This window comes from Grampus griseus (genome assembly GCF_964374135.1).
Source record: "Grampus griseus genome assembly, chromosome: X".
NCBI lineage: Eukaryota > Metazoa > Chordata > Mammalia > Artiodactyla > Delphinidae > Grampus > Grampus griseus.
Window position 1 is genome coordinate 38679307 of NC_138999.1, and position 17622 is coordinate 38696928.

At 44.0% G+C, this 17622-nt stretch overlaps 1 protein-coding gene across 1 annotated transcript in view; it reads right to left on the reverse strand.

Annotated features, from left to right (window-relative positions):
- The window catches only part of EFHC2 (EF-hand domain containing 2), a gene marked incomplete at both ends in the record, with an annotated part of 203078 nt that overhangs the window by 9939 nt on the left and 175517 nt on the right, over positions 1-17622 (reverse strand). The window contains 1 exon segment of the mRNA XM_082680655.1: positions 8175-8280. Coding sequence (XP_082536781.1) covers positions 8175-8280 — 106 coding nt within the window.

The window sequence follows — 17622 nt, forward strand, 5'->3', positions numbered from 1 at the left end:
TTGGATTATGTCTCCTTCTAGTTTAAAATTTTCTACTGTAGTACTGGCCACCAGATGCATGCGGGGAAAAGATTGGGAGCCAATTAAATTCCACGCTTCACTGAAACAAGGTTATTTTTATTCGTCCCAAATGTAAGGCTGATAGAGTCATGTTAGTGATTTCACTCTCTTACTCCCCCTCCGCTCAATCAAAAAAAGGATGTTTTTATCCATGAATTTGTAGAAAGATCCAGTACCGTGTATGGAATTAAAATTGTGGTTTTCTTGGATTTTCTTCCTTCTACTAGGTTGACGTGACCTTGGAAATAATCAAATTAAGTTGACAGAAATCATAAAAACAATGAAATTTCAGTAAAATCAAATGGAAATTAATTTGGGGAAGAAATTTTACAGATACTTGTTGAGATAATCAAGAGCATTCTGATGACATAAGGAAAAGCTCAAAACCAGGAGATTTGCCTATATGCCTATCCATTTCTGTCTTTACTGTAATGCCAGTATTTCACAATTGCTTCTCTTCGCCCTAGACAAAGCTTCAGTAGAGTTGTCATCTGTGTGACTGCAGCTGAAACACAGTTGTAACTTTTAAACAAGAAATCTTTCCTTGAAATTGCATTACGGGGCAAGTAAAGTTTTCAAGTAGACATGGATATTTTTTAGCTTTAGTGATAGCTTTATTCATACAATTCAAGTAGACATCATCTAACCCTTTAAATCACAGTAGACTCTGGAAGTTTCCTACTAGGTCACCGCTTTGTGTTACGTAATGAGTATGTGTTTACCAGTTATTTTTTTAAGTCTTATGAGAATGATTAATAATCTTTTATTTCAACTGTTAAATTCAACTTGAAATATTAGACATAACTTCGCTTACTTAAAGAGTTGGCACTAGCCCCTAACTATATAATCTTGACCTTTAGGAATGCCTTTGAGTCTCAGCTTCCTATCTATACATTGGGAATGATACTTATTCTCACAAAATGCTTGGGATAATAAAGTGTCACAGGGTATTCCACCCTCTAAATACCAAAAGGAGATCCTCGACAAGTGGGGTGCCCAAAGATATGTCCCAAGGTGTATGCCACTGCCCCTTACTCCCCAGTGCCAAGGCTATATGTCACCCTGTTGTGACAAGGGGAAACTTTAGAGCCAATTGTTAATGCTTCTGCAGCTCTCGTGCTCGTAAAATGAAGCCACATCCAATTTTTCTCAGAAACGTCAAAGGATAAGATGCCAGTCACACAGTGCAAGTTATAAAGTTTATAGGAGAACTGATTTCGTGTTATTTTTAAAAACGTGACTTCTGAGATTAACCAGGCAGGCTCTAAACAGCGGGACCTCTTTTGCCAGTTTTACAGCTACCATCTGTGAGCAAGCACAATAGAATGGAATTGGGGTCTCTAGGCCGTGACAGCACCAGGGCAACATGCTGAGACCACAGATAGTCACATAATGGAGTGAGAATTAAATTACAGCCCCAGTGGCTCACCATGGGCTGCTGTGGAGGACAGGCAGAGGCCCGGCCAAGGGAGCTCCTGAGAATCCAGGCCACAGGCCACAGTCAACAATCCTGGTGGGTGACAGTCAGCTTCCACCCATCCACACAGGGAAACCTCTCACTAACTCAAAGCTGGACTCGCTACAACCACAGTCCTCTCTGTGAATTTTGCTGCTTTGTTGTTGGTACCCAGGCCTACTAGCTGATGCCATGTAACAATCACATGTAGGTGGAGCCCCATCGGAGTCAGAAGGACCAGTCCTAACATCCAGTAGACCCAGCTTCAGGAGCTGTTAATCTTAAAAGCTGGCTGTGAGGCTTGCTCACTGGAGCCCCAGTCTTTACTCTGGTAACAGACTGTACTGGCTCATCCTCCATTTGCCCCTCAAGATCCATCTTTTGCCCTTCTCACCAAGCTCTCTGCCCTGGGAGACTGACCTCTGTGGACCGCATCACTTCTCGAGCTTCCTTGGTTCTCTGGCTTCCAAATGGGTCCAGCCCATGGGAAGCAGCGAGAGGTCAGGGTATTGATTCCACTTCCCCTCTCCCTGCTTCTTCCCTGCCCAACCACGCTCTTCCACTGGGCTCCAGTAATACCAGTCCCTCCCTGCTTCTCCAGACCCAGGGATGGTAAAGGCTTCCCACTCTAGCTAGGCCTTGGGCACTCCACTGCCCTGATTGGTTCCCTTAACCCTACCCTCTCCTCTGTCAATAGTCCCTGCATTAAATCCATATCCCGACTCCTCTGAGTGGGCCGTGTGTCTCCTGCTAGAACCTCACTGGTACAGGGACTCAGCCTGCTCTGTCCCCTGGTCGTGGCTGAAGGCTTGGTTCAAGCCTGCTGACTGGCCCCCTCTGGTTGCTGAATAGTGCTAACTTCAGGATTCCCCATCACTGTGCTCCCTGTTTTGGAGAGACTCCCTGCTAGAACTCCCTGTGGCGCTGCCCTTCCAATCCCAAGTACTGTGTACCAGACCACCCCCCTACTCAGCCTGTGGTTGGCTAAAGCCCACAGCTAAGCGGCCTCTTTTCATTTCTCAGTAAGATCCCTAGTTCAGGGAAGAGAGCCTGTTGAGGACAACATTCAGCCCGAGAGTAAGGATACCCGGTTCCGAGTGGAGGCTGGTGACTCCTGGAACTTCAGCCAGAGACAGCTTGTCCAGCTCATACACTGGAGGAAGCACGCAGCCGCCCCACTGCTGGCTTCCACCTGGGCCATACTTCCACACAGGAGTTCAGCCTGCCATTCCTTGTTCTCAACAGAACTTTAACCTGTCACGTCACATTCAAGGCTGGGTCACTTTCACAACCTGGTGGATCTTGTCCTGAAGTCCCACATATGATTTTTGGGCTACAGCAGACTCCCTAAGTGTTGGCAATCCCCAAAGCTCGAAGTGAGAGGTTTTCTTTGCCCAACTGGGCCCCACAGACCTACACACCTGGTCCAGCTCCTCTACCACTTCCTCTTCTGCCATAATCACGGCCTCTTCTGGCATAACCTCTTTCTTGTCAGTTCCCTGCCACGGGTGAAAGCTCAGACAATAACAGAGGAGCAGGTGTGTGGAGAAGGCTGTGCCACAGGCCAGGCCTCCAGTTCATACCAAGAATAATCAAGAGTGGTTGGTTGCCAAGACATGATATACCATCCAGAATCCCCTTGAGGAAGGACTTGGTGGCCCAGGTGCTGGGAGACCCCTTCAGGGATTACCTCAGCTACAGAGCTGTCTTGGCTGCAAAGAGCCACATTACCGCAGGTCATACCCCTTTCTAAACCAACCCACAGGGATAAAGTCCAGGCCATTTTGGCCCAACTCAGGACAGCTCTGAAAGGCCATTCTAGCTCCAGAGTTCCCTTCGGACCAGCCAAGGCTGTCTTTGGACCTGCATCGAAGCTCAACTTCTCCCTCTGCCCACTCCTATGTCCCTCCCCTCCCTTCCACAGGTATTGATCCCAAGGACACTCCCAAGTAAATATACTGCACATTAAACCCCATCTGCTTCCTGGAGAACCCAACCTGTGACAGGCTCTGACCCAGAGTGTCTCAGGGCATTATTAGATATTAACATTTAGGTACACTTACATGGTTCAGGAGATACTATACTTTTCATTACTCATTCTACTCTCTGAACTATGCAATATTACGCTCAACCCATTTACACTAAATATTTTCACATAGATTACAGACTCACTGATACCATTCCCAAGCTATCTTATATCCTCTTTAATGGAACGATAGCAAGCTCAGGAGTACCAGAGTGCTTCAGACTCTGGAATTTAGTTAAGTTCTCATTATTGGTTAAATTGATTAGGTACTATTTGATAACTATGTTCTTCCTTTTTTTAAAAAAAAACTGGCTGAAAAAGAACGGCCCTATCCAAATGTCTCCCACAGACTGAACTGCTTCTAGGCTTGGTCATCAGAATTGACAAGAGGCCCTAAGACTAAAGTTCTTTTCACCATAAATGAGTAACAATTGAAAGAGCTGACTTACTGCTAAAGCACAGGCCCTATCTGATGCTACACTGCTGTTCTAACCCTTTTTTTTGGGGGGGGGTACGCGGGCCTCTCACTGTTGTGGCCTCTCCCGTTGCAGAGCACAGGCTCCGGACATGCAGGCTCAGTGGCCATGGTTCACGGGCCCAGCCGCTCCGCGGCATGTGGGATCTTCCCGGACTGGGGCACGAACTCGTGTCCCCTGCATCGGCAGGCGGACTCTCAACCACTGCGCCACCAGGGAAGCCCAGCTGTTCTAACTCTTACGTTTAACGATAGAATCACTGATCTTAGTCCTCAAGGCCCAGCCCACTGACTTGAGGATGTAAGACATCTCCATTTTACGAACAACAGTAATAGCTAACATTTAAGCTGTTACTATGGGACAGGTACTGTGATAAGTGTCTCACGTGTATCAATTCAATCCTTACAAGCAACCTGACAGAAGCACTACTTTTATCTCCATTTTTGAGATGGGGCAATGTGAAAGGTTGAATAACTTACACAGTCACCCAGTGAGTCAATCATAGAGCTAAGGATTTGAGCTCAGCTTCATCTGATTCCAGACCTTCTGCTCTACACTATCTCTCTAAAGAACCTGAGGTCCATGGCTCAGTAACTGCCCCAGTTGACAGAGTAGGTAAGAGATGAAATGGGGGAGGGGTGGCTAAAGGGAAAGTAGATCTCTGGCCTTTCCATGCACTGACTCTTCTTCCAACATGGGTGGTGATCCTTTTGTAGGTCCTTAAGTCAATTTAATGGGTAATGAACTATATTCAAAAGAAAGAAAGAAGGCAGGAGGAGAGAAAAGAAAAGAGAAAGGAAAGAAAAAAATCATACATCATCACATGCAGTTAGAATAGTATTGTTTCATGAGACGTTTGGGCCATTGTATATGTGCATGCTGGGTTGCTAGGGAAAAATGTCTTTCTTACTGTAGGTTGTAGTACCAAAAGGTAATTAAATTTCATTCAAGCTCAACAGTCATCAGGAAAATAAAAATTCAAGTAACAAGATACCACATTTTCAAAGGCAAAAATGTAAAAATAACTTGAATGCCTATCAATAGAGAAATGGATGAATAAATGATTCCATATTCATACTACAGTATTAAAGAATGGCTTAGGTCTACACATATTAAACTAGAGAAATGTCCCATGGTGTACTATTAAGAAAAACACACTGCAGATAAATGCCTGTGGTATGATTATATTTTTGTGCATGAAATGATGAAACCCCCAACCCATAGGTAAACATTTGGGTGGTGGATTGGGTGGAATGGAAAAGGAGAGAAGGAGGAAGTAAGGAAAAAAACACAACAAAGGCCGTTGCTAACTAGCAAAAATAAGTATGTGTATCTCTCAGGATCCCAGAAGAAATAGCAGACATATGCAAACTGTGTAAATTGAGAAGAGTTTAATAAAGAGACTATTTACAAAGTTGTGGCAAGTGTTTAGGAAAAGCAACAAGGGATCCTCCAGACCCTCAGGGACTGTTGCCACCACCTGGGGCTGAAGGGGCACGTGAGGGTGGCTGCCAGAGCCCGGAGTAGACAGCTATGTGGAGAGACCCTCCAGACAGGTACTGTGGCCCTGGGCAGGAGGAGGCAGTCAATCTCTTGTGACTGTCAGGGAGGGAGATGACTTTTATCTCGTCCCACCCTCCACTCTCCTGCTGGTGCGTCCCATTGGCTCCCCCAACTGGAGGCCAGAGGGCTAGGGGTCCCATTGATGAAGCCCGCAAAGATCAGCTGTCTAGGATTCAGAGCAGGGTAGATGAGGTTGGAGAGAAGTCCCAATGGGACAAATGGATGATATCCGACACAGAATACTGTAACATTAAATGAAAAGGTGGAATATAAACTCCATCTATCATTGTTCTTTTTACATGTAAAAATTACATATTTGCATGGATACGAATTAAAAGGTTACCAAATGACAGTATTTATTTGTTTTGTGATAGTATCTTGGACTTTAGTTAATTAAATCCAATATCTTCAATACGATTGTACTTAAATGATTTTTTCCTTTTCCATGCTTTGCGGTAAAACAGACCTGAGTTAAAATTCTAACTCTACCATACCCTGGCTGTTCCCCTAACTTCCTCATCTCTAAAATGGGAATGATAAAAGTATCTACTGTGGGCTTCCCTGGTGGCGCAGTGGTTGAGAGTCCGCCTGCCGATGCAGGGGACGTGGGTTCATGCCCCGGTCCGGGAAGATCCCACATGCCGCGGAGCGGCTGGGCCTGTGAGCCATGGCCGCTGAGCCTGTGCGTCTGGAGCCTGTGCTCCGCAGAGGGAGAGGCCACAACAGTGAGGGGCCCGCGTACCGCAACAACAACAACAACAACAAAAGTATCTACTGTGACAGGGTGGGAGAGTGGCATGGACATATATACACTACCAAACGTGAAATGGATGGCTGGTGGGAGGCAGCCGCATAGCGCAGGGAGAAAGGCTCGGTGCTTTGTGACCACCTAGAGGGGTGGGATAGGGAGGGTGGGAGGGAGGGAGACGCAAGAGGGAAGGGATATGGGAGCATATGTATATGTATAACTGATTCACTTTGTTATAAAGTAGAAACTAACATCATTGTAAGGCAATTATACTCCAATAAAGATGTTAAAAAAAAAATCTACCCTCAGAAAGTTGCTCTGAGGATTAAATGAGCGAATAGATTTTGAGGTCTTAGAACAGTGCTTGACACATAGTAAATGCTTTAAAGTGTTTGCTGTTGTTATGGTGACGAAGGGTCGTCAAGAGCCTCCTACAGGGTCTACTTGTCTCCTTGTCCTCTCTCCAATCTACCCACCACCCAACCAGAGCAAGCTCCCTTTAAAGGGCATACCTGATCATGTCACTCTCTTCCTTGAAATTTGTCCACGGTCTGCAGACTTTGTAGGACGATACTCAGACCTCACCCGTGCAGCTGTCTCCAGCTTCATTCATCTCCACTCCTCCCTCTGTGCCTCCATCCCAGCCACACCAATTCTTTCCGGTTCTGCACAAGAGCCGCGTTGTCCCATGCCCTAGAGCCTCTGTTGGGAATGCCTCTGGGCATACCATGCCACTTTTCCTACCTAGCTCTTACTATTCGTCACTGAAATTTCAAGCATCATCTCCCCTAACACTTCCTGTGCCCCCCAACCCTCCTTAAGGTAGCAATAATGACTGTCTCTAGACCCCAGCGCAGAGCATAGAAACTGCTGAGAGTGGATACTTAAACATGATTTGTCTGAGAATTAAATTTATAAATGAATGAGTTAAGTAATTGCCCCAAATTCACTCAGCTACGTAAGTGGCAGAGCCAGAGTTCAGCCCCAGCTCTGTTTGACTCCAAAGGCCATCAGTGTCTCCCAATCATCTGGAAGTTCTAAGGCTGCCTGACACTCCAGAGTAGCTGCATGCCTGAGGGAACTCCCCAAGGGCACTAGACCAGTTCAGGCCAGAATGAGCTGGTCATCAGAGACCGGGAGGAATAAATGCCTCCTTTCTGGGAGTATCAACCACATGACATTTGCTTTATCAAGGGACTTTCCCAAGAAAATCAATTTCTGGAGCATGTTAAAATATAAACAAACCACCACCCACCCACCCACTCCTTAAAGACAATTGGTCCAAAGAGATCTTAGAGAATTCAGACAATTCCACAATGTTGAGAGCATCATCCGATCACATGAACTCTGTTTTCCCTAACCAAGCATTTTCCTACTGAATTTTTATTTTAAATTTGGCCCCACTATGAAATATACATGTCCATACTATAATGTTTCACCCAAGGCAAACCTGCGTGCACAGCCGCAAACACACTGGGGATTCTTGACATATGCACTATTTGAGACTTGCTCTTGTAGCTTATGATGATATTACCAGAATCCCTTGATAACAGTGTTTGTATCTATTTATAACTGTAACCTATTATCCTATTTTCCATATAATTGGATACGACTTGGGTTAAAAAACATTCAGCTGCATAAGAAAAATCACGCTCTTATACAGCAGATGTTCACTCATTATGGAAAGTGAATTAGACTTTAACACAAATACCCAGAAATACATAGTCCTCTTTCCAAAAGCACTGATGTTACTATTTTACATTGAAAAATAATTTTAAGATAAAGGATATTAAAAACACAAGGGAGGTAGCCACAGCTGGTTTTTAAAACAGGTGTTACTTTTACCTCTTTAATGTACCATACTGCTTCCAATTCGGGCATCGGAGTCACTCTCCAGTTCAGGGCACAGAAAAATGACTCGTAATTTATTTGTTTTTCACTGTCTTCAAACCTAAAAATATAATTATAACATATGATTTGACTCAATCTGCAGATTTCAGGACCAAACTGTCAGCTTAAATCCACCATGAAAACATACTACTAGATGTGCTTCAATACCGATATTTTTCTTATTTCTTATTACCTTGTTTTCTGTTTCGAACCCTCCAGAATGTAAATTCTTTGAGAGCAGAGACCTCACACATCTAATTCACCAAAGTATCCCCAGGACCTAGATCAATGCTGGCACATAGTAAGTGTTCAACAAATACTTGTTGCAGTTGCCATAGAAACAAATTAATTTATTCAGCAGCTAAGACTATTGTTATATTTTGTTAACAGTACTGAAGCTCCTCTTAGTTTAACAGGTTGATACTATGTCAGTAAAAATTTTAAAACGTCTTCATTTTTCTTAAATTGTATGCCTTTTAAATCTTTAAAGCAAGCCTAGATTCATTTTGTCTACTAATATATTTTTAGGAAAAATAAAAGGCACTTTAATCATTTATCATGTAGCCATTAAAAGGGGTTATGTAGATCCATATATGTTGTCATGGAAATGTGTTAACAATATATTGTTGAGTGGAAAGGAGGTTATAAAATAGAATGTAGAGTTATGGTCTCACTTTAGGTTTATATTTGTACAAAACAACATTTAAAAAGTCTAGCAACAATACACGGAATTATTAAGAACAGCTACCTGTAGCAAGAGAGATTATAATTTTTGCTTTTTCTTTAGACTTTTCTGTATCATCTGAATAGCTTTAAATTCATAATCAGAAGATATTAAGCCCATTTTCGTTTTGAAAAACAACAACAACAACAAATGATTACCCTGCACCATAAAACTGTAGGTCAAAAATAACTAATCTGTTTGACTGCTATTTCCTAATTATGGAAATTGACTTAAATTTATCCTTAACCATAATAGAGTTTTGGCAATTAAGACCCCCAAATTTCAAGACAATTGCTATAATGACCTAAACACAGACAAAATACTTCTTACTGTAATACCTCAATGCTATTTTTCTATTCTGAATTTGACCACCTCTGGCAATTTCTAAGGCTAAATACATACTGGTTATGTAACACGATTTTTTTGAAGAAAAAGACAAAGGTGGTCACTAAGGCACTGTTACAAGCACCCTGCTCCAGGCTCCTGCCCTTCTCTCAGGACCTCTAACTCAACACGCCCCTCCAACCAGCAAGTGAGGTGCGCAAAGTTACTACTGCAAGGATGAACAGAGGATAATTAATTATAAGAAAACTCAGTGATAACAGAAGCAGGAAAAAAAAACCTATTCATAATCAGTCAAAAGGCTTTTCTCTTTTTTTTAATCAAAGCATGAAGAAAATAATAGCTCGTATTTATAAACTAATAACAATTAGCAGCAATAAATTAAATGTTACGTGATGAAGTTACATAGACTCATTAAGCTAAACAAAGTAGAATAAACAGAGTGATCAGAAGAGGGGAAAGGGAATTCAGTCATTCTTTTGTGTACATTTTCTTTGGCCAAGGATTCTGGGATACAACTCCAGTATGCTGCCCCCTACCACTGTTTATCCTTTGAATTTTGGCTCACTCGTCATTTGAACTCCTTGAAAGGACATGTTCTGTTTATGGAAATATTTGTAGCCAAAATGCAGGACCATTATGTCTTTTATTTGCATGTGTTTAGGGAGAAGAACTAAAACTCAATCAATTAAAGATATTTTGTAAGAAACTCCTTTAGCATGGTGCATCGAAGAAAAGTATTCCCTAATACTCTGAATAGGAGCTGAGGTCACAGAATGAGATCATGGAGGGCCTTTGACTTTCATACTAAGGACAACTAAGAGCCATTGGAGTATATTGTATAGAACAGTTACTAGATCTAAGTTATATTTTCTGAAGATCACTCTAGCTGATATATTGCAACTACAATGTAGGGGCAAGGCCAAAGTGGCAAGGGCAGTTAGCGGTCTTCTGCAGTAATCCGGACAAGAGATAATGGTGGCTTAGGTGACAGTGGTGGCAGTGGAGGGAGGGCAGTGAGGAGTGGTGAAGCCTGAATATATTTTGAGTGTAAGACTCCTGAAGGATTGCATATAGTGTATAGGGGAGGTGAGGGGGAGAATGAATAGGAACGGATTCAGGACAACTCCCAGGGTTTTACTTGAGCAACTGGAAAAACAGAGTTGCCCGAACTGAGATGGGAAGGACTGCAGGAGCTACAGGTTGGGAGAAAGACTGGGAGTTTGGTTTTGGATGTGTTACATTTTGATGGGAAGTGAGCAGTTGGGTATATGAGTCTGTAGTTCAGGGAAGATGTTTGAGGTAGAGATAGAAATGTGGGAGTCATTAGCATATAGATGATATTTAAACCCACCAGACTGGAAGACTGAATGAGGTCACCAATGAACAAAATTTCTTCATCTGTTCCTACAATACAGAATTTAATTGTTGGTAAATTCCCATCACATCAATGACAGGAGGCATGTATTGAATCCTAGAGGTTCCAGAAGTATAATATCCCAGTAATTTGGGAACCAGTCAAAAGACTACCAAACAGATTTAGAATTACACCATCCCTCATACACAGTCCACTAACCAGTCCTGAAGGTTCTACCACCATAGCATATCACAAGTCTCTTTCTCTCCATCTTTTCTACTATTCACTAATTCGAAGCCACCATCATCTCTCACCTGGATTACAGGAATAGCTTTTGTATCTTGGTCTTGCTGCTTCTATTCTTACCTTGCTGCAAACCATCCTCCACCAGAATGATCTTTCTAAAACATAGATGTGATCAATTACTTCCTTGTTTACAACTGTGCAATGGCTTTCCAATCCACTTAGAACGCAAGCTGAACTCCTTACCAGGGTTTATAAAACCGCACATAATCTGGTCCCTGCTGACCTCTCTGACCTCCTCTGAAAACTCTCTCCTGTTCACAATGTTCCAGGTACACCAGCTTTCTTCTTGCTCTCTGAGCATACCAAGATCGTTCCCAGCAATGCAAGGCATTTGCACCTTCTGGTTCCTTTGTCTGGAAAGTCTCAATTCCAAAGTCTCAATTCAAAGGCCTCAGAAAGGCCTTCCTGCAGTTCCTCTTACCTAACCGAGTCCCCATGCCTAAGTCTGCATTTGCCCTGGATCATGGCACTGGATGGTACAGGAAAACTTCTGGAAGTCACCACTGGAAGTCCTATTATCACACCTCCTTACCAATTCGTCTTATATTTACTCATGCTCACCTGTTAACCCTGGGCCCCCAGCACTCTTTCCTGCCCAACTCATGATATGTCAGACTCAACACATCTAACAATTTACCCATCTCAAAAGATATTTGGGAAGGATATTCCTGAATCAAATGATATTCGGGAAGGATCAAAGGCTGTAAATGAAAGAGTACACAGCTTAGAAATGATGTACAAAATCTTTCTGAGGAAAAATGTTTGAAAGATTTAATCTTTCCAAAGTCCCAAAGCCAGGCCTCAGGGAAGAGTTGAGTCAATGTGGTAAAATACTCCAAGTTTCTCTTTTCAGTTCTGTCTTGGAGGATTTCAATGGATATGGGAATCCCCCCAAAAGGAGCAAGGGAGAAAAGAACAAAGAATCTTTCAATTAAAAGGGATAAAATTAGCCAATGCTTCTTGGAAGAATTCTTTGCTCTTGGGAAGTGGATAGAGTTGCAGTAAATCACGATGGGTCACTCACAAATATTTATCTCCCTTTCCCACCAAAATCTCACCAAAATGACAACAAAGAAATAAAAATAGGTGATAACCCCCAATGGCAAAGATAGCTGGAAAACAAGGCAACAGTGGACAAGAGATTTCAAAATCGTTTGCAAGATGGAAATCAGACTAAGGATTGGTAACTGGCTCGGCAGAGCTGAGGAAGGGAAGCTGAACTCGAAATGTCCATGGCAGAGGCAGGGGGCACTTAGAGATTAGCCAGTGTGGCCCACAAAACTTCTGAGAGGCTCAGCGATTACAGACTCCAGGTGCCAATAAAGGCAGGGATACGGTGGGGGCCGGAAAACAGGACTGTTTGAAAGCCTAAATAAAGCAAGAGCAGCTGAACCCTCAGGTATCTCCTTGTATACTGTACTCTTCCTTACAGGGGAGTGAGGCTTGTTCTCCAGAGAAATTCAACAAAAGCAGTTCTAGTCTTGGGGAGAGGAAGCATAATGGAGGGTAGAGAAGAACATTACACACTATACTGAACTTGGGTCTCTCAGCCCCTTTCCTTCTCCTTTTCTGTTTCCAGAACACCAGTGGCCATACTTAAATTCTCTTCCTTTCCCCTATCCCACCCTCCCTCCTAGCCCCGCAGGAGAAGATAGGATTCTCCTCTCAATACTCTGAATGGCCCCAAATTGTGGCTTCTGGGGATTACCTAATGAAAATGTGGGCTAGGAGATGACTCATGCAGTGAAACCCACTAATCAACAAGACCCACCCCCCAAAGCTTCCAACATTAAGGACAGAAGTCAAAACGGCAACAGGAAAAAAAAAAAGGTATCAAGCAACATAGATAATTCAGGTAGCAGAGGGAAAGATGTGAGATAAGAGGATATATTACACCCACGAAAAAAGAACAGAAGACTAAAAATAGGAACCAAAAGTGTGCTCTTGGAATAAAAAACATGACAGTAGTAAATAGATGCAGAAGAAGGGGTGGAATGTAAAGTTGAGGAAACCCCTTAGTAAGGACATCATAATGACAAAGAAAAGTTGGGGAGAGAACGATCCAAATTCAAGAGAGCCAAAATCTTAATGATAGGAGTTCTCACAAGAGAAAAATAAAAATGGAGGAAAGGAAATTATTTTAAAATTAATGGAAAATTTATCAGAGCCAAAGGACAGAGTCTCCAGACCGGAAGGGCCCATAAACTGTTAAGCACAATGAATCTATATACAGACACACACACACACACACACACACACCACAAGCCCCATCATGAACTTCCAGAGCACCAGGAATAAAAAGACGATCCTAAGAGCATCCAGAAAGAACACCAGTAATGGGAATCAATATTATGCTAAATTCTCAAGCATCGTAACAGGAAGTAGTAGCAGTATCTAAAAATGAGAAATCCAGAAATAGCAGTACGTACATGCTATTTAAAGGTCTGCAGAAACAGCTAGAAGGACTGAAAGGCTGTTTCTTGAGAACGGGTCTGGGAGGTGGGGAGAGATGTGGCTGGAAACTGCTGTTGTCGGAATAAGCTTTTTAGAATGATTTGATTTTTTTTTTTTTTTTACTATAAGCATGTATCCGTTTGGCATAAATAAAAATGTAAGAAGTGTAAAAAGCAGACGAGAGACCTTGAAGCGTGCTTTCCAAGGTGGTGAACTTATACAAGTCAGACTTGGCAAGGCAGGAACACCACTCGTTGGGAGCATGTCCCGGTTTTCCTCCATGCTCCAGAACTCAGCACAGAGCTTCCTCCCCTGGACCACTGATACAGTGGGATTTTTCACGCCCTCATTTGCTACTATACACTACATCTACTATACGCTACCGTTAGATCAGGTTGTGAGAGAGAAAAGACTAGGATACAAAGGAGTGTTGCAGCTCTAAAAACAGTCCAGGTTGGAGAAGGAGCTGAGAGGGAGAAGTTTGGAGACGGAGAAACGCTTGACTATTAGGGGAGTGAAGACAAGTAGGTCAATTTCCCCTGAATACTATCTCCCCAGCCGTCCCTCCTGCCTCATGACTACAGGTAATCATTCACCAAATCCTCTCCATCCTTTCAAAGTATTTTGGAAAAGCCCATGAATCGTATAGAAAATGAATCTCCTTACTTCAGGGTCGTGCTGTGCTTCTGATCAAAAATGTTAGCATCCTGGTTTTCCACCTGAATCCCCTACTTCGCTCCTTGCCAAATGACATTTGACTCTTGCTTAGACTCTGATTCATGGTCAAAGGACAAAGACTTGCCACTATGGAGGAAATTCTTTTGAAAAGGCTGTGAAGGCGATTCCAAAGAAGAGCTTTCTATGGCGACATTGTTGGAATCAGCGCACAGCCTTCCAGGGGGACTGCCCTAAAGGGCAACACTAATTCTGGCTTTCAAGTGTGTCGATGCTTGTTAAAAAGTCAGCCTCCTTACTTTAAAGTGCCAGCTCACAGTGCTAAAGTGTTTTCCTAAAACCTCCATAAATTCTTTTTTCCCTTTGATACTTGGGCAAGCCGCCATTTCCTTCCCTACACAAACTAAAGGAAGAAGAGGGAGGGAAGCCGATTTCTCCGCTTCTCCTCTAGATAATAATGAACCGCAAGCAGGCTTCCCAATGCCTTGCTAGGTGGGAGTTCTAAGAAGTGAGTCTAACGTGTCATTTGACAGGTACTCCTGGTCCCCCTCCCAAAAATGATGAATGGCTTGAAAACCGCAGAAGCCATCCATCTCCTTGCTGTGGGGAATAATCCTGATCTGCTTTATTTCCACCATCTGTGGAGGTAATAGGCGCAGCAGCTGTATTCTGCTGAAGAGTAACATGGGTCCCCCTCTGCCGCAAAGGCCATCTCATAACTTAGGGGAACGGGCTGGCGGCAGGACCAGGGCTGAAAGGGAGGGAGGGTAGTGAAGACAATTTTTGACTCACTTGGTTGTGTTTGGTTTCAGTTCATTACCCAACAAACCCAGGGGTGCACACTGAAACACCTGGTGAGAGTCTTAAAGACCAGACACTTAAGGAAAAGAAGTGGAGCTCTAGGCCACCCTACCCCGATGGCCACAAAAACTTAGGAGTCGGCAAGATGGCGCTGCCCAAGTTGCCAGTGAGTTAACTCCTGTGATCTCAAATCGCCAGACCTCTAAATTCCAATTGTGAGCCCAGCACAGATCTCCTTAGGGACCAAATCACCTTATATTTGAAAAGGTAGAAAGCATCTGTGTGTGTGTGTGTGTGTGTGTGTGTGTGTGTGTGAGAGAGAGAGAGAGAGAGAGAGAGAGAGAGAGAGAGAGAGAGAGAAGGAGAGGGACAGAAGAGGGTTTCTCTCTGAAAACTTCCCAGTGCACCAAACACTGCAACATTAGCAAGCACGTGGTTCAACCCTTGCCCCTCAGCTTCACTGCCACGTATTGTTGGGTGAAATCACTTGAGCCCCAACCATGCCTCTGGGAGGGGGGCAGAGGGAGAGGCTGGGTAGAGTATAATGAGATGATTTTAAAGCCCTGTTAACTTTTTCCATTTTAACTGATATTTCTGGATGAGGCACCAGCTCTCTTGGGAGGCCAGTTCTAAGGCATTCCATGGAGCCCAAAGACAGCTGTAAAAGACTAGCTTGGGGCAGAGCTGCTGGGGAAAGAGTCGCACTTGAATTTCCAGCTATTCCAAGTCCCAATTCGGAAGGCTACAATTAGGGGAGGAGGCTGCCTCTTTACTCCCCAGTCCCATCAGGAACACAGTATGGAATGACCTCAGAATACTCCCTACCTCTTATGGTTTGAGAACCAGGATTTCTTGCTTATTAGTACTGAGGACATATTAATACCCTAATGAAGGCGGAGAGGGGTTGACTCCATTTACAGGGATCACCTGGGCAGAAGGCAGTAGGGCTGGACTTCAGAAGCAGCTCTGCTAGAAATCAAGCCCATGTGTTTCTCCCCGCTGCCCAGTGTACCAGCACAGGACAAGTCTCCGGGATTGCAAAGGTGAACGAGATATCGTTCCTACCCCTAGGAGCTCAGATAGAAACAAAGGTTTAGGGTATCTTAGGGAGCTGTCATTTTAATTCCATTACAGATCCATTCAGGCCTGAAGCAAGCTCTTTGAGTGAGAGAGTCTCCTTATACCTCAACGTGTGCACCCATGAAATGAGGTATCATGCCTACCATCCACTAAAATGTACCTTTTAATGGGCTCAAGGATTTACAAGACATTCTAGGGCCCTAGGCACTATGTCAATACAGAGTGCCACTCCTATTATGAACGGGTAGTAGCTACCACTATCGAACATTTAAGTCTGATGCTCTGTGCATTAGTGAAACGACTTCTGACTTCATTTGGCAAGTAAAGTGACCTCATACCAGCTACCACAGCACAAACTGACAGGGGCTGGGTAACCAGATGTGAAGAGATTTTGAAGTGCTGATTCCAGCAGGACTCGTGCTCATAAGGAAAAGACCTAACTGAATCACAAGAAAAATGGAAATGGAGTAGAGGCGAAATCTTCGTACCCACATGCCGGGTCAGGAGAAATTCACAGGTAACAATCTGGAGTGGGTGAAAGAAATCATCCGAATCTTTAGCCACGTAGGTTTTCATCTCCTGATCTGAATTCACACAGCAGCGGGGCTCTACAGATGCTCAACAGCTGCCCAGCTCCATCCCAAGGCAGGTAAAACTGCCCCTGGGCAGAGTGTGTGCTGAACCAAGTCAACAAACTCCGGGCCTGTCTCCCACGGGAGACTGCAGACGTCAGAGGGGCTCTGGCTTAGCGTGCCACAGGAGGGCTGTGTAGAAAGAGAGTCTGGTCAAGGCTCTGGAAAGCCCTGTAGAGTCTGTGGGGAACAATAAGAATGCAGAATATAAATGTAAGCTGCAGGCTGATGGGCCCATTAGGAATTAGGGCAGTCTTTGAAAGGAATCTGCGGAGATGATGCAAAACACCAAGCATGTGACCCAAATCGTGGCAGGGCATATTGGAGGGAGAGGGGAATGGGAATGAGACATTTTCTAATCTGATTAGTCTGAAGTTTCCCCTGAGTGTGGAGAAGGGTCAGTGCACAATTAGAGGCAAAGTTAGACTGCTTAGCGGCTCAGAGGGATGACCTCCTCAGAGCTAAGCCGGGCTCAGAGGCGGATGTGATCTGAGACTGAACCGGCTTCGCAACGAGTTGGGGAATCGTCTTTCTGCCTTTAATGTCAAATCGTCAAGGCAAAGACAAAACAGTCTGCTGAGAGGATGATGACTTGGTGGCCTCAGTGCTGGATAGGAAACATCTAGGTCCCCCGGAGGCCAGGCTCCCACATTACTGGACTTTCCAGGACAACTCATCCTCGAGGCCATCAAGAGATAATCTAATAAACATCCGCAGCTTCCTGACTAGAAGACAGCTTAATGTGTGAAAGGCATTCAGATCCAACTGTTTAAAAACAAGGCTTCCTCTATGTGGAAGGATGCAGGTCTCTTCCAGTTCATTTCTAAGTCAGAGTGTGTGGTCTACGGTCCCTGATGGAAACTCCTCTCCTAGTCCCCAGTCAGTACTTAGTACCAGGTGCTATGGCACTGGGGAATTTATGTACGTTATCTCAAGTCACTCTGAGAACCGCGAGGAAGTAGGTGGTGTTATCTCATTCTAGAGGTAAGGAATCTGGGGTTCAGGCAGGTCAAAAATCTTGCACAAGATTAC